This window comes from Triticum urartu, chromosome 7, assembly GCF_003073215.2.
Source record: "Triticum urartu cultivar G1812 chromosome 7, Tu2.1, whole genome shotgun sequence".
In the NCBI taxonomy this organism is placed as follows: Eukaryota; Viridiplantae; Streptophyta; class Magnoliopsida; order Poales; family Poaceae; genus Triticum; species Triticum urartu.
Genome location: NC_053028.1, coordinates 569,295,641 through 569,319,480, shown reverse-complemented (window position 1 = coordinate 569,319,480; position 23,840 = coordinate 569,295,641). Strand labels below are relative to the sequence as shown.

The following is a 23,840-nucleotide window of genomic DNA, read 5'->3' as shown; positions in this document are numbered from 1 at the left end:
AGCCGCGCCGACACAGCCCAGCACCGAAGCAGCTCCGACACCGCCGAGTCCGAGCACGCCGACTCCGCCAACGCCTGGAGCCGACCCCGCCGAGTGAATCATGCACGCGAACTTGCGGCGTGCGACGCTCTGTTTTTTGTAACGCCAGACTACGTCCAATCACCGAATTTGTGGCGTCTTTTGAGGGCGGGAACAAACAAGTTTTAAATTTCCCGCTTTCTGGGACCGGCGTTTGGGGGCGTGACTGAGAGCTAGGTCGTCCCCTGGAGGCGACCTAGCGCCGACACGCACCCAGTCCGCTTTATTTAAGCGCACTGGGGGCGAGATGCCCTTAAGCTCCGTAGAACTGTCCGCGGGAGCAAAGATGACTTGCGGTTTACTGCTCCCGTGCTCTGCTCCGCTGCGCTGATCTGCTGCGAGTTCCTTTCCCTTTCGTTTCCCCGCTCCCTCCAGTCGGCAGCTACCAACAACGAAGCGGCAGAGTCCAGCGCGAGCACCAACTCCCAGCCCCAGATCTCCCACCCCCACCGACCGCCGATGAGCTCTGCCGCCGCCGCATCCACCTAGCCGGACACGCCCCGCCCCGCCCTAATGTCGTCGTCGGCGGGCGACGCCGAGGCCGATCCCCTCGGCGGCGCCTCCCCGGCCGGCCGCGTGCTCGGCCGCGCCCTCGACAAGGTCATCAAGCACTCCTCCTGGCGCAAGCACTCCGCGCTCGTCTCCGCCTGCAAGTCCGCCATCGACCTCCTCTCCGCCGCCTCCTCCTCCGCCCCCGCCCCCGCCCCCGCCCCCGAGCCGTCCGCCTCGCCCATCCCCGGCCTCCCCGCCCCCGTCGCCGAGGCCGCGCTCCAGGCGCTCCTCCTCGCCCTCGATCCCGGCTCCCCCAAGGTCGCCGAGCCCGCCCTCGAGTGCGTCGCCAGCCTCCTCTCCCTCCGCCTCCTCCTCGGCGACGTCGCCCCCTCCGACCCCTCGCCGGTCTCCAGGCTCTTCGCCGCGGTCCTCTCGTGCGGCGGCCTCGGCGACGACGCCCTCGAGATCGCCGCGCTCCGCGTGCTCGTCGCCTTCGCGCGGTGCCCGTCGGTCTCCGTCCGCGGGGAGTGCCTGGGCCAGATGGTGAAGGCGTGCTATAACCTGTACCTCGGGAGCGCCAGCGGCGGGAACCAGCTCTGCGCCAAGCTGGCGCTCGCGCAGGTGCTGGTTGTCGTGTTCGCGCGCGTGGAGGCGGACGCCATGGACGTCCGCGTGCGCACCGTCTCAGCTGCCGACATGATGGACCTCTCCGACCGCAGCCTCAACGACTCCAGCGTCGTGCAGGCGGCGCAGACGTTCATAAATGAGGCGATGGAGGGGAGCGACGCGCCAGAGGATGCCGCGCATGTGCCGGGCGAGGGGGACAGAGGCGGGGAGGATGAGAGCATGAGCAGGATCAGGGAGGATGGACTGGCGTTGTTCAAAAACCTCTGCAAACTGTCAATGAAGTTCGCCACGCCTGATAACCCGGATGATCCTGTACTTCTCCGGGGGAAGGTGTTGTCACTTGAGCTACTTAGGATGGTCGTCGACAATGCTGGGCCGTTCTGGAAGACAAATGAGAAGTATGCACACTTAGCTATGCTTCTTCTGATTATATACATCTGAATTTATTGCATTCCCTATTTCCATAAATATTATTGTTCCAGTGAGTCTAAACATACCAAAATGATAGGGGTAGGGGAGAGAGGTTAAAATGGACGATGGAGCCAACAGTGAGTGTTAAAAAAAACCCAGGAGAGTAGCGTGTCATTTTTTCTATATAGATGACATCTGTGGGCGTGTTGTTTCTGTGTAATCTGCTCGATCGACTGCTATTAGGGGTGTCAAAAAGGTTCTAATCCAACCCGTGAAAACCACTTGTCATTTTTTACCATAGTTTAAAAAGGCACGCTTAAGCGAGCGCTTAAGCACGCCTAGGCTTTAGGCGTTGGCAAAACGCATTGCGCATAACTACGCTTAATCTACGCATAATTGCGCATAAGCATACGCTTTGGTCAGTAAAGTGCAAGGCGGTGGCAAAACGCACAATTTACGCCTAGCGCTTTTCTGAACTATGTTTTTTACTGACTCTGCCATGCCGTATGAGGTTAATGAAAGAAAATGAACCGCAACACTGATCGGCGATTTTTTCACTGTTTGTGTTCAAATCATGGTTGAACACTCCTAACTGCCATATGGGTTGGTCACATGAGGATTTGTCTGATGGAGGAACCATTGGTACTTGTTTCGTCAATTTGATTGTGTTTGGAACTTTGGATGATGTATTTGTTGCTCTAGATCATCGAGGAATTCATGAACATGCTAAATGTTAGAACTATTGATATTTGATTTAGAGCCTGAACCTCATGTTAGTACTGATGAATAATGAACCAGATTATCCAGTGTCAGCCTGTGTTGCAGTAATTTCTAATTCAATTCGTTGTGGTTCTCCGAGCAAAGAATGCATACAAAAAGGTCGTTAAGGACACCAAGAAGGTGGGTGAGAACTGAAAAGCGAATATCAGAGCTACATAGCCTATGCATTGATAACAGTCAGTGATGGAGCGAGTTTGATGATGCCACTTGGCAGTTGGAACTAACACAATAATCAGTACTGCTGATTAATAATCTAAAATTTAGTATTTGTTCGTACTGAAATGTTTCATCTAATCACACACCAAAATTTCCATAATGGAAGCTGGTTAAGTCATTTGATCATTCCAAATTGAATTGAGCGCGGGGTTCACTAGAAAGGGCATCCTACTAATATCACTGTTTTTTCTTCTGCTTGTTCAGGTATCTTGAAGCAATCAAGCAGTACCTTTGTTTATCCTTGTTGAAGAACAGTGCCATGTCAGCAATGAGCGTTTTCCAGCTTTTGTGCTCCATTTTTATGGGTCTTCTGTTAAGGTTTAGATCTGGTTTGAAGGAGGAAATTGGAATATTTTTTCCTATGCTTGTCCTAAGGGTTCTTGAAAATGTTCTTCAGCCTAGCTTTTTGCAAAAAATGACAGTTCTAAACTTTCTGGTGAAGATTTGTAAAGAACCTCAGGTTATTATTGATATCTTTGTGAACTATGATTGTGACGTCGATGCACCGAACATTTTTGAAAGGTACGCTAGCTTTATTCTTGATGAAGATTTGCGTTGGTTAATAAGATTCATCTGTATTCTTACGTTCTTATCAAATATAGCGAACAGTCTATACAAAGGGTACAGTATACAGTTCTAGATGTGCAATTTCTACTGGAAAAAAATGGCGTTCTCTTTCTAATTTCACAGCAAAGCAATTTAATTCCGTCGCTGTTCACAGGATTGTGAACGGACTACTTAAGACGGCTTTAGGTGTCCCTGATGGATCAACAACGACACTAACTGTTGCACAAGACCAAACATTTCGAATTGAATCTGTCAAGTGCCTTGCAACTGTTATCAAATCAATGGGTTCATGGATGGACCAGCAGCTGAGAATTGGTGAAGTTCTCCCTATAAATTCTGAAGTACTAAGTTCAGTGGACAATCATAATATGCATAATGGAGAAGAAGGGACAGGAATGGATTATGATCTGCAATCTGAGTCTAGTAGCTCTGACGTATCTGATTCTTCTTCAGTTGAGCAACGACGTGCTTACAAAATAGAACTTCAGGTGTAAATGATTGCCTACTTTTAACCGTTTCTATTTCTTGAGGTAGAAACTATTTCTTTTAAAGGATTACTGACAGACCTATGTTTCCTTCTGCAGAAAGGAATTGCCTTGTTTAACAGAAAACCTTCCAAAGGTATTGACTTTCTCATTCGAAGCAAGAAGTTAGGCCAGTCCCCAGAAGATGTGGCTTCTTTCCTGATAAACACTGCTGGCTTAAATGCAACAATGGTTGGAGACTATTTGGGTGAAAGAGACGAGTTTCCTCTCAAAGTCATGCATGCCTATGTGGATGCACTAAACTTTAAAGGGTTGGATTTCGGTGAGGCAATTAGATTCTTTCTGCGAGGTTTCAGGTTACCAGGGGAAGCACAGAAAATTGACAGGATCATGGAAAAATTTGCTGAACGCTTCTGTAAATGCAACCCAAATGTTTTTACCAGTGCAGATACCGCTTATATTCTTGCTTATTCCGTGATCTTGCTAAACACTGATGCTCACAGTGTCATGGTGAAGGATAAGGCAAGCCAAATCTGCCTATGTTATCATCTGGGAATGGTGCACATGTAATAATGGAGATTTTTTGTGTGCAGATGTCTAAGGCTGATTTTATGCGCAATAACCGGGGAATTGATGATGGGAAGGATTTACCTGAAGCTTACTTAAGTACATTGTACGACCAAATCGTTAGCAATGAGATCAAAATGAGTGCTGATTCTTCAGCTGCACAAACCAAGCAAACCAACAGCGTAAGTAAGCTTCTAGGCTTAGACAACATTATGAACCTTGTCAATTGGGGACTGACAGAAGACAAGGCACACGGCGCAAATGACTTGCTCATTAAGCACATACATGAGAAATTTAAAGCAAAGCATGGGAAATCAGAGTAAGATCAGCATATTTTCTCTTTGTTAGAATACTTATATGTTGAATGATACTTTATGAACTTAAGCTTGTGCATGCAGGTCTGTGTTTTATATTGTTGCTGATGCAACCATTTTAAGGTTCATGATGGAGGCCTGTTGGGCTCCTATGATGGCTGCGTTCAGTGTGACTCTTGACCAAAGTGATGACAAGGCTGCCACATCACAGTGTTTAATTGGATTAAGATCGGCAGTGCATGTCACCTCTGTTATGTGCCTGCAGACACAGAGAGATGCCTTTTTGACATCCATAGCCAAATTCACATCCCTCCATTCTGCTGCAGACATGAAACAGAAGAATGTCGACGCTGTTAAGGTAGGATGTCAATGAAAGCATATTGCTTTTGTGAAATTTATAAAATGTTCCTTTATCTAATCAGTTTTACGAAACTAGGTTTATTTGATTCTATGAATCTTTGGATTGTATATATTCTAGCTTGTTACTTGCAAATTCTTACTGCTGCCACTCTCCTTGTCTGCAAAATGGTCGCACCAGCTTATACAAATTCCATACCTTGCATATCGTCTGGTGTTTAATGTAATTATATAATCTACTGTCTTTTTACGCCTTCTGGTGTTTCAGTGCTCTCCTTGAAAGCGAAAACTACAAACTTACAACACAGTGAGGGTCAGAATTGCAACCACCCACTGCTCACCTACAAATAGTGCTGCTGCAGGATTTTTGCGACTGAGATTTTTAGTGAACATAATAAAACTTCTGACATTGAGCACATTGGAATTTGAACCATCTGAAAAATGATTTTTATGGATTATGTTCTTGATGTTATTTTCAAAAAAATGATTGCTGTTAAATATGCCAATTCTTGTTGAACAATCCTTTTTTTGTGAGGGTATACTCAATGTTGGTGATAGAAGTCCATTTTTTGTTCTTGATATACTTTACCAGTAAGCAGCTAGACATATCTGACAGTTTCAAAGTGGCTGAATGATGTATTTACTTGATTTTTTTTTCTTGACAGGCTATAATTTCTATCGCAATCGAAGATGGAAATTACTTGCAGGAAGCTTGGGAGCACGTGCTAACATGTTTATCACGGTTTGAACATTTACATTTGCTTGGAGAAGGAGTACCTACTGATGCTTCATTTCTGACAGTGCCTATGGTTGAGTCAGAAGGGAAAACTCAGATGTCTACTTCTATTCTACCTTCAAAGAGAGCCAATGCTCTTCAGAATCCTGCCGTGATGGCTGCTGTTAGAGGGGGTTCTTATGATAGCACTGTTGCAAAAACCAGTGCCTCACCATTGGTTACTCCTGAACAGATCAATAGTTTCATATCAAACATAAATTTGCTGGACCAGATAGGCATTATTGAGTTGAATCATATATTTGCCCATAGTCAAAGGTTAAACAGTGATGCCATTGTTGCTTTTGTGAAAGCTCTTTGCAAGGTCTCAATGACTGAGTTGCAGTCTCCGTCAGATCCTCGTATCTTCTGCCTTACAAAAATAGTAGAGATCGCGTAAGAAAATTCTTGAGATCCACACATAAAACCAACAATGTTAAGTAGCATACAACAGCCATGACTCAGTAAATCTTAGCTAGTCTAATACTGGATTTTGTTTGTGCAGGCATTACAATATCAACCGCATACGTTTGGTGTGGTTTCGAATTTGGAAAGTTTTATCAGAATTTTTTGTGTCTGTCGGATTATTAGAAAATCTTTCTGTTGCAATGTTCGTAATGGACTCTCTAAGGCAGCTAGCAATGAAGTTTTTGGAAAGAGAGGAACTGGCAAACTATAACTTTCAAAATGAGTTCCTTCAACCCTTCGTGGTGGTTATGCAGAAGAGTAATGTTCCAGAAGTGCGTGAGCTAATTGTTCGATGTGTCTCACAGATGGTCCTAAGTCGAGTTAACAACATAAAATCTGGCTGGAAGGGTGTTTTTACGGTATGTATTGCTTCATTGGTTAATTTTAGTTTACTTCGAGTGCCTTGGATAAGTTCACATCTGGAGTTAGTGTGGTCCGTCCAGGAAAAATAAAGCTACCATATGTTATTCCTTGGTTTTTTTGTCAATGTACAGGTTTTTACTTCTGCTGCGGTTGATGATACGAAGAGTACTGTCCTAGTGGCATTTGGGACTATGGAAAGAATTGTCCGTGACTACTTTCGATACATAACCGAGACAGATGCCACAACATTTACAGATTGTGTCCAATGCCTTATTGCATTTACAAGTAGCCAATTTAATAGTGAGGCCAGTCTCAACGCTATTGCATTTCTCCGATTCTGTGCTGTTAAACTTGCCGACGAAGGATTTGTCTGTCAAGATAAGGGTGCCGATGGACCCAGGAATTCAGACATGTCAGAAGGAAATGCCATTGTGAACAAGAATGATTATGTTTCCTTCTGGGTTCCTCTCCTTGAAGGTACAACATTATTTCTTCATTTGCGGAAGTGCTAGTTACTTTTATATGCAGTGTGAACCTTGTTAGATGAAAACTATGAAAACATAAAGAATTTTAAGATTAATTGATAAATATTTATTTTTTCCCTTTGGTTTTCTTGCCTTTTCAGGTTTAGCCAGATTGACAACTGATCCAAGGCTGACCATTGGGAAAAGTGCTGTAGGAGTGCTTTTTGATATTTTGAAGGATCATGGGCACCTCTTTTCGCAGTCCTTTTGGACCAGTATATTAGAGTCTGTTGTTTATCCTCTGTTTAGCAATCAAAGGTCTAGGGTTAATGATCAGACCTTAACATCAAACGGCACCGAGGGTGATTTTTCAACTCTTGAAACACAAACATTGGCAGTGAAATCTTTAGTGGGTTTATTTGTTGATTTCTTTGACGTGATGCGGCCAGAACTTGCAAGAGTTGCATCCATTGTCGCATATTTTATCAGAAGTCCCTATAAACATTCTGCTACCATCGGTGTATCTGCTTTGCTACGTTTAGTGGAGGGAGTTGGCAGTAAACTTTCCAAGGATGAATGGAAGGATGTTCTTCTCTGCTTCAAAGAATCATCAGCACAAACCTTTATTGCATTCTCTAAAATTGTAAGGATGATGCAAGACATCGACATTCCAGATAGAATGGAATCTTATTCGGAAGCTGATCACTATTCAGATCATGAAATTTATAGTAATGATGAAGATGAAGCTAATATGGAGACAACTTCTTACGCCATTGTCAAACTGAAAAATCATATGGCCCTAATCCTCTTAATCGTTCAGGTACTTGCTTTTTGTTAATTAAATTGGACCAATGTACATTATCTTGCCTAGATCTATGGGAACCAGCGCCTATTCTTTTTTTTAATATATAAGGAGACAACTGTGAGCCAACTGTGGAGTGCTAGAACTGAATGCAGGCGGCCTTGTCTTCTACTCGTGCACCTAGCCAACTGAGCAACACTCTGCTCTCATGTACATTATCTTGCTAAGACACTCATACTCGTGTATGCTTTAATTTTGATTTAGAGATCCTTTTTGGATGGTAAAATGCAAAAACATATAAGGACCTATTTGATCGTTTACACAGTTTGGCTCTGGGCATCTGGTTAGATGGACTGGAATAGGCTTGACTCATTTTCTGCACAGGTGTCTTAGAATCCGGAAGCGTTAGTAGCTAGTGCCTAGTTGGTTTTCTCCTCAATTAGACACCGTCTTTTGAAAGAGCAGAGTAGAATAATGAGTTGTTAGGACAAAGAGAGGAGATTGTTAGGATAATAGGGGGTTCTGAGGATCAATGAATAGAGTGATTTCCCATTTCCCCCAAAGGCACCCTTCTAAAGCAAACTAGGTGTCTAGGTCCAAGTGCCTCTATGGCTATATGGGACAGTTTGGTTCTACCTTACAGATGTTATTGTGCCAGTTCTTGTGTTGAAGTAAGCTCTGAAGCCTTATCAAATATCTTCCTTTACTGGCTAATACCTAATATCTTGTGCTGTAGTGATCCCGACAATCAAGTCTTTTTCTCTTCCATTCTTCCCACACCATACTCAGTTTTTTCCTTGTACACAGGGCATTATTAAATTGTACGAGGAGCAGGGAAAATATCTTCATGCTGAGCACATTAGCATTCTTTTGGAGATGATATCAAGTATTGCAACTCATGCAAGTGAAGTGAGCTCAGACTCTTCGTTACAGATGAAATTCCATAAAGCATGTTCCCTTCTGGAGGCATCTGAGCCAGCAGTTGTCCATTTCGAGAACGAGACATACCAAAGCTACCTCAAGCTTCTCCAAGCTGTGCTCCATGGGTATCCATTCTTATCGGAAGACATGGACATAGAATCACGACTACTTGATACCTGTGAGAAAATACTGCGGACATATCTGAAGTGCGCCGGGAATGGACCATCTGATGAAGCTTCTCATGGCAATCAAACTTTACATTGCATAGTGCCACTGGGCGCTGCCAAGCAAGAGGAGCTGTCTGCTAGGACCCCCTTGGTTCTTCTAGCGATGGAGTTACTGCATAACCTAGAGAAGAATTCATTTAGGAGAGTACTGCCCCGCTTTTTCCCACTGTTGATTGATCTGATTCGCTGCGAGCATAGCTCTGGAGATGTTCAACACGCGCTGTACAAAATCTTCAAATCATCAATAGGCCCTATGATAGAAGTATAATGGCACATTCCCGTCCTGCTAGGCGCACAATTTTGTGACAACATTCTGACATCCTGAATGAGCCTTTCCTTCAGGATCCTGGAGTTCAAGGTCAAGATTCTCCCTAGTTCTAACCACTTCCATATTGTGCTACACATATGTTATCAACAACTCTGATCTGCGTATGTCCTAACTTTTGCAGCGCATATTACTAGTCCAGATATCAGGTATAAAGAGGAAAATACATTTTGCCTACATCCACTTCAGCCAATGAGCTCTATCATCTGAACATTTGGCCAGACAGAGAATCATTCCTGATGACTTGTCACTCTTTTGAGCCTGGTATGCGCTGAGGTAATTTCTCATGACCCTGTAATGCAGAAGGGTTTCGTGTGCGCCCATTCCATCGATAGCGTCACCTTGAACTGGGGGCAAACTGTATATAGTAACACGTGCCACGGCATCAGCCGTGTTACTAGAGAAACCATTTGAAGTATGATTGCTTTTGTAATATCCTGTTTTTCTTATGATTTGATCCACAGTAGGTTGTGTTTGTAATTCTTTTTGTTAATATATAAACATAGTGCAGTGTTCATGTAAACGGATGAGATGTTACAGTGGTTAGCTGTTGTTTAGGCAGATGAGCTATGAGGACCTTGGCACACGGATGCCTTGGAGGACACACACAAAAATATGTTGCGAGCCTAAAAATTTCCCAACTCTGCCAAATCCTTGTACTCCATCCGTTCACAAACGTAAGACGTTTTGGATATTTCAATATGGACTACATATGGACCAAAATGAGCGAACAAACACTAAAACGTGTCTATATATATATATATATATCCAATTTTAGAAAAAGTTAGAACATCTTATATTTGTGAACAGAGCTATCAAAGTACTCCCTCTATTTTTATTTACTCCACATGTTATCTTTGACCTAAGCCAAACTTTATAAAGTTTGACCAAGTTTATTGAAAACAATCGAAACATCCACAATAACAAATATACATGATATGAAAATAATGGTATTGATTTGGTATTGTGGATGTTAAGAAATTTTCGTATAAACTTGGACAAAGTTTACAAAGTTTGACTCGAGACAAAGCTAATATAATAAGTAAAAAAACTGAGGGAGTAGAATCAATCTTTGGATTTGAAATCACTGCTTTGCCCTTACGTCTGAAATCACCCCATGTACTTGTAGTTGGCCATAATTTTAAGAGGCTATGCTGCAGCGTAGTGAGAGAAGTATAAAAATCCCCATGTTCGACATCAGGCGGATAGTCTTGAATAAGATGAGCATATGCATTGCTTTAACATTGTACTCCTTCCGTTTTATAATATAATAACGTTTTTGACACTGTTGTAATGTAATTAATGACATTGCAAAACTATCTCTTTGATCATTGTCAAAAACGCTCTTATATTATGAGACGGAGGGAGTATATGGTAAATGTGCTTAATTAATGACATTGCAACACTATCTCTTTGATCATCCATTTGAGGATGCAAGTAAAGCAGATAAATCACCTGGATGCCCTTTTGGGCGAAAATTGAGTGATATAAGGTGCAAGTAAACCAGAATAAATAAACATTTTTATTTCAATACTTCTTCAGGAGGTGAGGCTAAGCTGTTTGTTGAGAGCATTTGAATTTGAACCATATAGACAACTGCAATTCTTCCATGCGTTGCAACTTGCAACGAATCATATTATTTTTACAGGGTAGAATTGGCCTTATTTAATTACACGGTGATGTAACTGATATACAAGTTCAGTTTAGGGATAATAATTTACATAGCCAACAGAAAGACACTATGACATTGAAGGACCTATACACCACATTCACACATGATACGAGAAGGACGAGAATGGATATACACAGCATGAACCAGATGCGACCGAAAGAATTGAACTGTTCTAAGATTTGAACCCTACATGAGCTACTACTACTATACACAGGTTGGATGTCCGAACTCCTTTTCGGGCATCCAGTTTGGTCCCAGGCACAGACCACCAGCTATCAGAATTCCTGTAGGGGATGGGGAATGTACAAGACACTGACTGAACAGAGCAAGAGTGGCTTCATTCTCCAGCTCTTGCTCTGTGCTTCCCGCCCCATCCAACGGAGCGGCTTAACATTCACATTATAAGTGTTGCAAGTAACCATGGATAAGGACAACCTGAAATAGAGTGAGAAACTATATAATTCAGCCCAGGCAGCACTTCAAGTAAAAGGGCTAGCTAATGTCAATGTTAAGATCAATGTAATGACCAACCTTTAAGAATGAAAAAGAAAACAGTTTGCAAGAAAAGAAGCACGCCGCCCAATTAGCAGTACTGCTGTTCTTAGTCCTGCTGCAGACTAGAGGATACCTGCAACAAGGAAGGCTGGATGTCACAACAGCCTGACAGACAGGAACTGTAGTTACAGTTTGACCAAGGCTAACGCACCTCCAATTTGTCACTGGCATCCCTTTTGTCATCCCGACATTTGTTCGGAGACGTTGTTTGGTGGGAACTGTTGCACGCGAGCAGGGAGCAAGAGCTGTTGCTGAGGGCGCGGAGCTCCTGTTTCCGCAAAAGAGGCATGTGTTAGAACTTTGAAGAATACAACGTAGTTGTGCTGTACAAGACATTGTCAACCATCAACTGATTTCTTACCTGGAGGATATTGTTGCTGAACCGCTGATGCACGCGCATTTGCAGCATTTTGATTAGATAGTGGGAGAAGGTGACCTGGCACATAGCCAGGTGAATAAGAATGATCACTTGGCACAGGTTGGCCGAACTGCCCATATGGGTAAACCGCTGGCCCTACTGTTCTGGGACCACCATACACCGGGACATACTGTTGTCCAACATATGGACCATAGGCATTCTACAAAGCTAAAAATATAATAAATTAGCAAAAGCAAAAATAATAGAACCAATATATAAAGTTATGGACGAGTTCTCAACCTGTGGATACAAGTATTCGGGTCCATACGTTGATGGCCTGCAATGACAAAAACAACGGATTATTATTTGCAGTAGACAGGCTGTTCAATTGGAAATAAGCAGATAGTCTAGCACGACAACATCATATAGACTGGCAATGCTGTAAAGCATAGAATTCCAGACTAGCTACAGCTTTAATCAGTGTGCCAGACAGCCTAACAGATCATATCGTTAGCTGTGCATGATCTTTGCCAACGATGCATCGAATGAACTGCTAACCTACCCATAAGGGGGATACACAAGAGCCTGCGAGTAGTTGTAGGGGGGTTGCTGATATGTTGGGCTTGGTACATACATGCCTCCTGGAACCGCCGCACCTCCATTGTATGGAATGACCGGCCTTATAGGTCCTATAATAACCACATTAAAAAGGAGGAAAACTATTACAATGATTGAATATACACACAAGAGCCTAAATAAGTAAAAGCATAAACCAGTAAGATAACTTAATAACTATATTTCTTTTACTCGGTCCTGCCAAAGATAAATGTAGAACAAACTCATAAAATTTTAAATTTAAAGCACAAACATTTTATGAGTGTCCATCGACCAGGAGCAATATCTCAACATAAAATTTGGCCATTCCATTGGATGCGTACTAGTCTGCCTATTTTGATCTTCCAAGAAAACTAATAGTGGTACAATACAATAATTATTTCTCAAGCTAATTTAGCAAATGTTACAACCTCCTATTGTAAAAGTGCCATTCCATCAGAAGCAAAGATCTTACATTTGGGTAAACTGTTTGTGTTTGTGTTTGTGATCATGAACATCTTTTATCGCAAGTTGCAAACTACGCAAAAGATGTCTGACTTGTAGGCAAAGAGTTCCTTATCCAAAAACCAATATGATTGTCCTACACTTTCTACTACCCACCAACTCATGAGTAGTCCACTGTCTGTTACCTAATCTTCCCTTCATTCAAGTAATGCACTAAAGCTTCACAAACATCTGGCATATGACTAGTAGCTCTCAAGCTTCTTTCTTTTATTTGTTTTAAATAACTCACATTTCTTTTCATTGTTGAGCCCATAACCATTTTTGCAGTTTAGCTTTCTGACACTGAAGAATTGGGCATGGGACTACACACTAACTTCATGAGTAGTGACAAAAGTCATTTTATTCTCTTCTACCGTGAGTTACAAGGCAGCAATTGAAACAAACAGGCATGCCCAAAAATGTAAGACTCTGAAATGATAGAAAATGGGATGATTACGGCAACTCTAATACACTGGAAACAGGCATTGACTTTAAATTAAACCAGCTGGTCAAAATATTAAGCTGCAGGAAAGAACTCAACAGATATTTGGCAGTTCAAAAAGTTGTAATTGGGGCAATAGAAAACCAGGTCAGAGACTGACCAAAAGGCACAGCTGGTCCAGGTCGCCCCAGGATGGCAAGATTACAGTTGGCACGCCGCCCGTCAATTACCGGATAGGGGTCCATGCAGGCCATCCTCGCCGAATCTGGATCCCGGAAGGTCACCTGTTTGCATGTCCACACAAAATTAAGACAAATTAACATCATGAAACACATCCCCCCAAATTTCCTTCCCCAGAACAAAATTGCTTCGACATTCACTTGAAATAGTTCCGCAATTCATGATGAAACAAGTAAATTTTAGTCCAATTTAAAGGCCTAAAAATTTCCCAAGCAGCTAAAAATGTTCCAACATGGACACCCTAGGTCTCACGAAAAACAAAGCCTGGCAATCAATCGCCGTGCCAGAGTCAAATGATTTCCCTGTTACCGCCCCAAAGCAACCAGCTCCCCAAGTTTGCTCTACTATTATTAGTACCGCAAAACTCCCGAATTCACAAGCCTTCCAGGCCGATCACCACCGTTGGAGGCCAGAAAGCACCCCAATTGAACCCCAAACCCCTGATCCCCACAAATCGCCGGCCAAAAATTCACAAACTCTAGCTCGAAAATGAAAAAAAAAAGTAGCGGAGAACAGAGGGAGGAAGAAGAAGGCGTGCTCACGAATCCGTATCCCTTGGACCTCCCGGTGGCGCGGTCGGTGATGACGACGGCCTCGAGGATGTCGCCGTAGGCCTCGAAGTGCGCGCGCAGGCCCTCGCTCCGCGTCTCCCACGCCAGGCCCCCCACGAACACCTTGGTGTACGTCGTGTCCCCGTAGGGCCCGCTCAGGTAGTGCAGCGCCGGCGTCCCGCCACCGCCCCCACCGCCTCCCCCTCCTCCCCCCGCCATCACCGCCGGCGACCGCTGCGGCGTCATCATCCCAGGCGCATGCGCTCGCCGCAAACCCTAACCCTAGCTTGGCTGGGCTGAGCTGGTAGCCGGCCGCGCTAACAGCCAGGCGGAAGCACGATGCGTGTCGTGTTAAGCAGCCACTGGGTAGTCGCTAGCGGCGTTATTATAGCGGTGGGTCTCGCGCGCTAATAATCCCGGAAGGCGGAAGCGGTTAGTAAAATCAGGCGGGAGCGGGAGCGGGAGAGGGAGAGGGGGGGAAGGGAGAAGCCAAGGCCAGTGGGGAAGTTGGTGCGGGACGAAGCGGGGAGGATCACGCGCCGAGAGCAAGAGGACAAGGCCAACTGGGGGCGGCCGGTTTGGGCTTTTTGTGGATGGGACTCCCGGCGAAATGGCTCTCCACCCGCAATACGTTTGTCTACAAGAAGAAAAGAACCCTTCAAAAAAAAAAGAAAAGAAAAAAAAACTCAGGGAGGACAAGGCGTAAATGACACGAGCTATACCGACGTCGTCTTCCTCCTGCACTCGCGGGGTCGAACGTGAGCAAAGCTCGATGTCACCCCGTGATCTTCGGAACATCCTTGAAGCCAGCGCCGCCCGAGAAGCCGCTGGTCGGAGCTAGAAGAAGCCAGCAACAACAAACTGAGAACCAGATCACCATCGCCGTCCATGATGTTAGAGCTCGAGCGAGGGAATGGAGAGAGGGATCATGCAACACGTTCGCTAGCACACGAGAAGAAAGTAGCTAAGGAGGGCTGGACAACAACCATCCCAGATTCGTCTAGATAAGAACATAGAGGCCTAATCTCACTAGCTTCTCGACGAAATCGGAATTGATGGTGCTTTGTCGAACAGAGAAGAAGGCATATGAGCAAAACACAAAAGGATGTTGTCAAAGACCACCTAGACTAAAGGTAGACAAAGGCGGGACCCTTCAGCCTTGACCAAAGCTCCACACGCCCTCCGCCAATGCCAATCACACCTTTGGCGCCTCGCCACCACCAATGAGACGCCTACCTAGGCTGAACCCTACTACCCTAGCTGTTGCTAGAGCAACCCAGACTCCACGGCCACATGGTTTCCCCACCTCGTCGGCGATGGCGATGGCGATTGCGTGAGCATCAAAACGGCAAGCCATGCTTAAGCTATGTCAGTATGGATCTAGTTGATTGCTACACTGAAGGAATGATCTGTGTCGAAAATTCTCACTTCGAAGCAGTTGCCTAGCTCGGGAAATTACCCTAGACGTCTGTCTTTTCCTCTAATGCGTGGTTATGGTGGTGCGCCTCTACTGTGTATCTAAAGACCATATTGTTATTTTAATAAGAAATACTATTGCTGTACAATTATCAAGTAGTACACAAGCACATGTAGTTTTCCCTTTTAAAAGCTGGAATAATCGTTCATTAGAAAATGAAGCACGCAGGGCGGAATGCCACTCGGTAAAATACTAGTATATGATGGTGAAAAAAAACAAGACATCTCAATCAGTGGCGGTGCCAGAATTCGAATATAGGAAGGAACGAGTACGTATATTGATCTAATCTCGTTGGTAATTACTCATCACTCATACTAAAATTGTCGATCGTTGGGGGGGCAGGCCCCTGCTCGTCCCCCATAGCTCCGCCCCTGATCCAAATCCCGCGAGCAGCGCTATTAGCCTTTTGTTTGACCTTCACAAAATTGAAATAATTCACGGAGCAGATGGATGGTACCCAGCTCGAAGGACAAAACAGAAAACAGATTCAGAGAGAGAGAGAGACGGCGGGGGGTCGCGTTGAATTCCGAGGAGAGACGGGGGGCTGGAGACCAAAGGGACATCACCGATGATGCATGCACCGGCGCCGTTCATGCTTATCCACAAGGACCACAGCAACCGAACTGTATGTGCACGGACCGCCTTGACCCGGACTCTTCCTCCCGCCAATTATTCTATCTGTGTCCTGCCAAGCGCCATGTTGCTGCACGTCCCAGTTCGCGAGCAGAGCCTTGCGTGCGACGCCTCCAAGGAGCGCTTTGTTCCTGTCATCCGGGACGTTTATTCTCGGGGCTGAGAGTGAAAATTCGTGCCGGCGAGAGAGTGTTGGATGCATGCATGTCAACTCTCCCGCGCAGGGCAGGTCGGGGGAAAGTGTGCCTGTTGCTGTCACGCCACGGTCCGGGATCTGCCTTTTTCTTTCTCTTTTCATCCAGACAGTTTTGGCCGCAATAATTTGGACTGCGGGAAGCGACATGCGGTCACGTCTGACGCTGGCTGGCTTTAGGTCAGTTGCTGCTTCGGATCGGATCTTTTTCGGGCTTCTCACACAAGGAAAGGAGCGTCCAGCGAGACTAGATCCGGAATCCCGGTCGCGCGCTCTCTCTCTTCTCCGCTAGCTCCTCTCCCCGTCCGTCAAGCCGTCATGGCTCCCCACGCTCCAACACCAGCGGCCGCCACGGCCCCTCTGCCCGGTGTCCTCCCCGCCACAATGTTGGCGGCCATCCCGGCCTCTTCGGCTCCTCCTGTTAGGGACCCCGCTCGTGCGGTGGAGGCCGCCTCGGCTGCTCCTGTCGGCGCTCCCGCTCCGACGACGCCGGCCTCTCAGGCTCCTTCTGCCGACGCCCTCTGCCGACGCCCTCTGCCGAAGACGTCGCTGCGGCCTACCTCGCCTCCCGCAAGGGCGACCCGGTAGTGCGGGGACGCTTTGCCTCACGCAAGCTTCCCTCCTGCCGGCCAGCTCCGACCTAGTCCTGGCAACTCCGACACCTACCACATCGACCGTCATTGCTGTCGGAGACAACAGCCTTCTGGGAGCTGCCTCTGATGGCCCCGCTTCAGACGAGGACAACGGCGTGCCCGCTGCTGTTGCGGGCGACGGGCACGTCATGCAAGCGCCTCCGGCGCGTCCAGGTTGGGGAGATTGGAGAGGATGTTTCGACCGCGAGGTGTCGCGGGAAGCCCCCGTGTGTCAAGTTTCAAGTGGGAATGCGTTGGGGGGATGGCAGCTTGTCTCGAGGGGGTGCCGCTCGATTCCCGTTTCTTTCCGCCGCCCTGCTATCAATATGTGGCGTCCTCCGCCGGCGTGGTTGAGAGACAGGTGTTTCCGATGCCTCTGTCGAGGTCACTATGCACACTCCTGCAAGGATCCAATCCGATGCACGAACTGCCTTCAATCTGGTCACATCGCCTACTTCCGCTGTGCTAAGAAGCATGTCCACCAAGCTTCACTGGCCCAATGTCATGCTCCACCGCCTCCATCCACCGATGATATCTCCATTACCGACGTGCAGTTCCAGTTTGTCTGGGCTCAGCAAGTTGGGTTGGCGGAGGAGACCGAGCTGCTTCGCACTGAGCTTCGTGACTGCGTTGCGCGAGTCGGGAGTGTTTTGGTGAGAGCGGAGGCCGCTCTCGCCAAACTTGAGGTCGTGCCGGATGTGTCTTCGCTGCCTGAGCTTCAGATTGGGGTTGCCCCTGATTTGTCCCGGTCCCCTGAGATCCTGGTTGGTTCTGCCAATGGGGAAGTAGGCATGTATGGAGATCTCTCCCCTCGTGCTACATCTTGTCGGTTGCTGTTGCCCGTCGTACTGATTGCTTCTTGGAGTGAAGGTGTTGTCGAGGTCGTGGCTCCGGTGCTGCAGATTATGCCTGAGCTGCAGAAGCTTTGTGGGGAGCCCACTTCGCCCATTTCGATGGTGGTTCCTAAGGAGATGGGGTCGCTTGGAGGGGACTTGGCAATGCCGACTGCGACCTCACCGTTGTCGTTGGAGCCCAGTCAGTCACTCGCCTATGTGGACCGTGGAGGTTTGGACGTTGCTATTGCTCTCTCACCTGAGGTTGTTGCCCAGGTGGCATCCGTGGGTGGCGAGGTTGATGAGATAGGTGCTTTGGCAGCTACCTCTGAGGCGCCGAAGACCATTCGGTCGCTCATCTTTGACTATGACGCTATGTTGGCACGTATTGACGAGGTGGTCTTCGTGAAAAAGCTTGACCTTTGCTCGCCTCCTTGGAGGCAACTTGTCCTGGGTCTCGCAATGTGATTGCTTGCCTTCTAGTGGATGAGGTTTCTGTTGGAAATATGCCCTAGAGGCAATAATAAAAGCATTATTATTATTATATTTCCTTGTTCATGATAATTGTCTTTATTCATGCTATAATTGTGTTATCCGGAAATCGTAATACATGTGTGAATAATAGACACCAACATGTCCCTAGTAAGCCTCTAGTTGACTAGCTCGTTGATCAACAGATAGTCATGGTTTCCTGACTATGGACATTGGATGTCATTGATAACGAGATCACATCATTAGGAGAATGATGTGATGGACAAGACCCAATCCTAAACATAGCACAAGATCGTATAGTTCGTTTGCTAGAGTTTTCCAATGTCAAGTATCTTTTCCTTAGACCATGAGATCGTGTAACTCTCGGATACTATAGGAGTGCTTTGGGTGTACCAAACGTCACAACATAACTGGGTGACTATAAAGGTATACTACGGGTATCTCCGAAAGTGTCTGTTGGGTTGACACGGATCAAGACTGGGATTTGTCACTCCGTATGACGGAGAGGTATCATTGGGCCCACTCGGTAATGCATCATCATAATGAGCTCAAAGTGACCAAGTGTCTGGTCACGGGATCATGCATTACGGTACGAGTAAAGTGACTTGCCGGTAATGAGATTGAACGAGGTACTGGGATACCGACGATCAGATCTCGGGCAAGTAACACACCGATTGACAAAGGGAATTGTATACGGGGTTGCTTGAATCCTCGACATCGTGGTTCATCCGATGAGATCATCGAGGAGCATGTGGGAGCCAACATGGGTATCCAGATCCCGCTGTTGGTTATTGACCGGAGAGCGATCTCGGTCATGTCTACATGTCTCCCGAACCCGTAGGGTCTACACACTTAAGGTTCGGTGACGCTAGGGTTGTAGGGATATGTATATGCAGTAACCCGAATGTTGTTCGGAGTCCCGGATGAGATCCCGGACGTCACGAGGAGTTCCGGAATGGTCCGGAGGTAAAGAATTATATATATGAAGTGCTATTTCGGGCATCGGGACAAGTTTCGGGGTCACCGTACTGTACCGGGACCACCGGAAGGGTCCCGGGGGTCCACCGGGTGGGGCCACCTGTCCCGGGGGGCCACATGGGCTGTAGGGGGTGCGCCTTGGCCTACATGGGCCAAGGGCACCAGCCCCAAGAGGCCCATGCGCCTAGGGTTTCAAGGAGGGAAGAGTCCCAAAGGGGGAAGGCACCCCTAGGTGCCTTGGGGAGGAGGGATTCCTCCCCTTGGCCGCACCCCCCTAGGAGATTAGATCTCCTAGGGCCGCCTCCCCCCCTTGGCCCTCCTATATATAGTGGGGAGATGGAGGACTTCTTACCTTGATCTTTGGTGCCTCCCTCTCCCTCTCCAACACCTCCTCCTCCTCCATAGTGCTTAGCGAAGCCCTGCCGGAGTACTGCAGCTCCATCAACACCACGCCGTCGTGCTGCTGCTGGAGCCATCTCCCTCAACCTCTCCTTCCCCCTTGCTGGATCAAGAAGGAGGAGACGTGGCTGTTCCGTACGTGTGTTGAACGCGGAGGTGCCGTCCGTTCGGTGCTAGGATCTTCGGTGATTCGAATCACGTCGAGTACGACTCCCTCATCCCCGTTCTTTGAACGCTTCCGCTCGCGATCTACAAGGTACGTAGATGCATCTAATCACTCGTTGCTAGATGAACTCCTAGATGGATCTTGGTGAAACTGTAGGAAAATTTTTGTTTTTCTGCAACATTCCCCAATAGTTTCTTCAGACAAAATAAAGAAGGCGAAGAAGGCTCTCAGGAGCATAGGCAAGAAAAGTGGCGCCACTGATAAGGCGTCTGCGGCTGCTTAAGGGAGGATACTCAGTCTCTTCGTCCTCCATCTCCGAGTGGCTCACCTCCGTGGATTTCTTGGCGTCTAATGTATTCAACATTGGTTTTGTTGAGTGTTTCTTTGCGACATAGAACTGCCAGGGTTTGTGGTTGTTGCATGTTTTGTATGTTTGTCGGGTTGACCGTGAGGTCATGGAGTTTCTTTCTTAGCGAGTAGTCCGCATGTGATCTATATGTATCGGTTTTCGCCTGGTTTTCCATTAATTAACCGGGCAATTCTCTTCTTCTTAATTAATCGATGAGGCAAATCTTTTGCCTCCGTTTTGAAAAAAAGTAAGACCATATTTTTAAAGAAAACTTACAATCTATTTATTTATCAACTATCATGGTATGTAACGTCCGGATAATTAGGCTACAGTAAAACTCTCCTAATAATGCCATGTCATCGGTGATTACTGTTGCTAAACTTTAGTTAGTTCAAACCGTTTTAAAATTCAAATTCAAATTAATGTCAACAACAAAAGTTTTCAAAAATTGAAACAAAAATATTCGATGGTTGCCGAATATTACAAGGGTAATTATGGTGCAGCAAACATATTTTTAGAAAATGCCTAAATGATTTAAAATGAAATAAAATAGAATAGAAAATAAGTAAAAAGAAAGAAAATACAAGAAAAGAAAAGAAAAAACTAAAACTAGAAAAGGGGGAGAAAGCCCCCCCGGCCCCTTGGGCTTCGGCCCACCAGGCCGCAACCCACCGGCCCAGCTGCGGCCACCCCACTCCCCTTATCCCCAAACCCACCGAAACCCTAACCTACCCCACTCCCCACTCGCACCACTCCTCCCCCCGCTGGATCTGGATCGGGGCAAACCCCCGATCCCATCGCCCGTCGCCGCGACGACCTCGCCGCCCCGCGCCAGGACGCCGCCGCCCGGAGCCCGCGCCATCTCGCCGGCCTGCCTCCTCTACCTCGCCGGCCTGCCTCCTCTTCCTCGCCGGCACCCTTCCCCATCGGCCTGCACCCGCTCCATCGAAGTCGTCTCCGTCCTCCCCCCCGACACTCGCTGCCCTAGACCCTACGTCTCCGGTGAGGCCACGACCTCCGCGCCCCTCCTCTCTCTCCCCCTCGCTCGCTCACCGCGCGTGCACGCGCCCAGACCCGCGCCCCGCCTCTCCCACGGCTGCCCGTGCCCCGGCCACGCACCGCGCCTACACGCCGCGCGCTACACGCGCCCGAAGTTGTGCCAACGTGTGTTCGCGCCCGCACCCGAACCTTGCTGCTGCTGCACCGCTCGCCGACCCGCCGAGCTCCCCGTGTCGACCTCTTCCCCCCCTGCGCTGCCGCGCCCACCCGCAGCTCGCCCCGCGCGGCCCGTCACTCCCTCGCGTCACGCGCGCGTGCGCCGGCACGCACCACGGTGCCTTGCGCGCCTTCCCCTGTTCATGGCTCCTGCCGAGCCGCCCCGACTTCGCCCGTCGGCAGCCCTGCTCGCCCGCTCGCCGCAACCGCCACACTGCTTGCTACTGCCGCCACTCGCCCTCGGATCCCGTCGCTGCTGCTCTGCACAGCCACAGCCGCCGCCCCCTTCCCCCCTGCTTGCCTCGCCATCGTCCTGCCTGGCCTGTGCCCGCCTACCAGGATGCTGCTCCCTGCGCCGCTCCCCACGCCAAGCCCGCGCCTTCCCGGTCCGTCGCCGTGGCCGCTGCCGCACCCGTCGGCCACGCCCTCCATGGCCCGACCACCTCTCGCCGTCGTCTCATCGGCGGTTTGCGTGCGCCCAGGCGAACGGTTGCTGGGCACCCGTTGCGCCCACTGCCTGTAACCCGCCAGCGCCCATTAACCCCCCTGTACCAATGACAAGTGGGCCCCGCCCCTAGAATGTGTTAAAAAAGAGAGAATTAAATAAATAAATAAATAATAAAAATATAATTAATTAATTTAGTTAACTAAATAGTCACTGACTGCTGGGTCCCACCCACTAATTAACCCATTTAGTTAGTTTTAAAAACTTTGTTAATGCCCCTGACAATGACATGTGGGTCCCACTGGACCCACCTGTCTGGTTTGACTGGTCAACCGACCAGTTGACCTGCTGGCATCACTCTGATGTCATGCTTGCGTCATCCCACACTGGTTTGGATAATGTTAGATTTAAATAACTAATTAAAATTAGAAAATGATTTAAATTTTTAGAAAATCATATCTTTTAATCCGTAACTCGGATGAAAATACTTTCTACATGAAAGTTGCTCAGAACGACAAGACGAACCCGGATACGCAACCCGTTCGTCCGCCACGCATCCCTAGCATACCGAAGACGCAACTTTCCCCCTCCGGTTCATCTGTCCGAAAATGCGAAACACCGAGAATACTTTCCCGGATGTTTTCCCCCTTCACCGATACCACCTCGTATCGCGTTAGGGCACACCTAGCATCACGCTTTGTCATGTCATGCATCGTCATGCATTTGTTTGCATTATATTTATTGTTTCTTCCCCCTCTTCTCTCGCTAGACATCGAGACCGACGCCGCTGCTACCCAATACGACTACGGTGTTGACGACCCCTCTCTCTTGCCAGAGCAACCAGGCAACCCCCCCCCCCTTGATCACTAGATATCGCCTACTCGCCTCTATACTGCTTGCATTAGAGTAGTGTAGCATGTTACTGCTTTCCGTTAATCCTATCCTGATGCATAGCCTGACATTGTTGCTACAACTGTTGTTACCTTTACCTGCAATCCTAATGCTTAGTATAGGATGCTAGTTTATCATCAGTGTCCCTTCATTCTTTTCCGTCTGCCTTGCTATACTATCGGGCCATGATCACTCGGGAGGTGATCACGGGTATATACTATATACTTTATATATGATACTTGAGGTGACTAAAGACGGGTCGGCTCGTAGGAGTACCCGCGAGTGATCCACGGATTGGGTCCGAAAGGACGTTTGTCCCGACGACCCTTTGAGTGGATCTTTGTGGCGAAGCGACATGGCAGGTTGAGACCACCTAGGAGAGAGGTGGGCCTGGCCCTGGTCGGCGTTCGCGGTTATTTCAAAATAACACGTTTAACGAGATCTTGGTATTTGATCTGAGTCTGGCTACTGGCCTATACGCACTAACCATCTACGCGGGGACAGTTATGGGCACTCGACGTTGTGGTATCAGCCGAAGCCTTCGTGATGTCAGCAACTGAGCGGCGCGCGCCGGATTGGACTGGAACGCCTGCTAGGCTAGGTCTGCTTCCGGCCGCCCACGCAACGTGCAGGTGTGCTAAGGGCGATGGGCCCAGACCCCTGGGCGCTTAGGTTTAGACCGGCGTGCTGACCTCTCTGTTGGTCTAGGTGGGGCTGCGACGTGTTGATCTTCCGAGGCCGGGTATGACTCAAGAAAGTGTGTCCGGCCAAATGGGATCGAGCGTGTTGGGTTATGTGGTGCACCCCTGCAGGGAAGTTAATCTATTCGAATAGCCGTGATCTTCGGTAACAGGACGACTTGGAGTTGTACCTTGACCTTATGACAACTAGAACCAGATACTTAATAAAACACACCCTTCCAAGTGCCAGATACAACCGGTGATCGCTCTCTCACAGGACGACGAGGGGAGGATGATCGGTTAGG

The 23,840-nt window shown here is 47.6% G+C and overlaps 2 protein-coding genes across 2 annotated transcripts; one reads left to right on the top strand and one right to left on the bottom strand.

Annotated features, from left to right (window-relative positions):
* Window positions 1-346: 346 nt before the first annotated feature.
* Window positions 347-9,793, top strand: LOC125525436 (brefeldin A-inhibited guanine nucleotide-exchange protein 1-like). The gene is made up of 12 exons (XM_048690447.1): window positions 347-1,595; window positions 2,809-3,126; window positions 3,326-3,659; window positions 3,756-4,178; window positions 4,250-4,542; window positions 4,622-4,895; window positions 5,560-6,062; window positions 6,172-6,493; window positions 6,629-6,974; window positions 7,123-7,781; window positions 8,571-9,269; window positions 9,361-9,793. The coding sequence occupies exons 1-11, from the start codon at window positions 592-594 to the stop codon at window positions 9,177-9,179; spliced, it is 5,085 nt and encodes a 1,694-aa protein (XP_048546404.1). The 5' UTR covers window positions 347-591; the 3' UTR covers window positions 9,180-9,269; window positions 9,361-9,793.
* A 1,032-nt stretch (window positions 9,794-10,825) lies between these two features.
* LOC125525438 (RNA-binding protein 24-A-like) lies at window positions 10,826-14,691 on the bottom strand. The gene is made up of 8 exons (XM_048690448.1): window positions 14,144-14,691; window positions 13,522-13,645; window positions 12,384-12,510; window positions 12,122-12,158; window positions 11,825-12,041; window positions 11,615-11,731; window positions 11,440-11,536; window positions 10,826-11,343 (listed from the first exon to the last, which is right to left on the bottom strand). The coding sequence occupies exons 1-6, from the start codon at window positions 14,399-14,401 to the stop codon at window positions 11,643-11,645; spliced, it is 852 nt and encodes a 283-aa protein (XP_048546405.1). The 5' UTR covers window positions 14,402-14,691; the 3' UTR covers window positions 10,826-11,343; window positions 11,440-11,536; window positions 11,615-11,642.
* Between the last annotated feature and the right edge of the window lie 9,149 nt (window positions 14,692-23,840).

Excerpts from the sequence above, each read along its gene's own strand:
- LOC125525438 (XM_048690448.1), bottom strand. The coding sequence starts at position 14,401 with ATGATGACGCCGCAGCGGTCGCCGGCGGTGATGGCGGGGGGAGGAGGG. Across the intron at positions 12,042-12,121 it reads CCGAATACTTGTATCCACAG|AATGCCTATGGTCCATATGT; the intron begins GTTGAGAACTCG and ends TTAGCTTTGTAG. Across the intron at positions 11,732-11,824 it reads TCAGCAACAATATCCTCCAG|GAGCTCCGCGCCCTCAGCAA; the intron begins GTAAGAAATCAG and ends TTGCGGAAACAG.
- LOC125525436 (XM_048690447.1), top strand. The coding sequence starts at position 592 with ATGTCGTCGTCGGCGGGCGACGCCGAGGCCGATCCCCTCGGCGGCGCC. Across the intron at positions 4,543-4,621 it reads GCAAAGCATGGGAAATCAGA|GTCTGTGTTTTATATTGTTG; the intron begins GTAAGATCAGCA and ends TTGTGCATGCAG. Across the intron at positions 4,896-5,559 it reads AGAATGTCGACGCTGTTAAG|GCTATAATTTCTATCGCAAT; the intron begins GTAGGATGTCAA and ends TTTTCTTGACAG.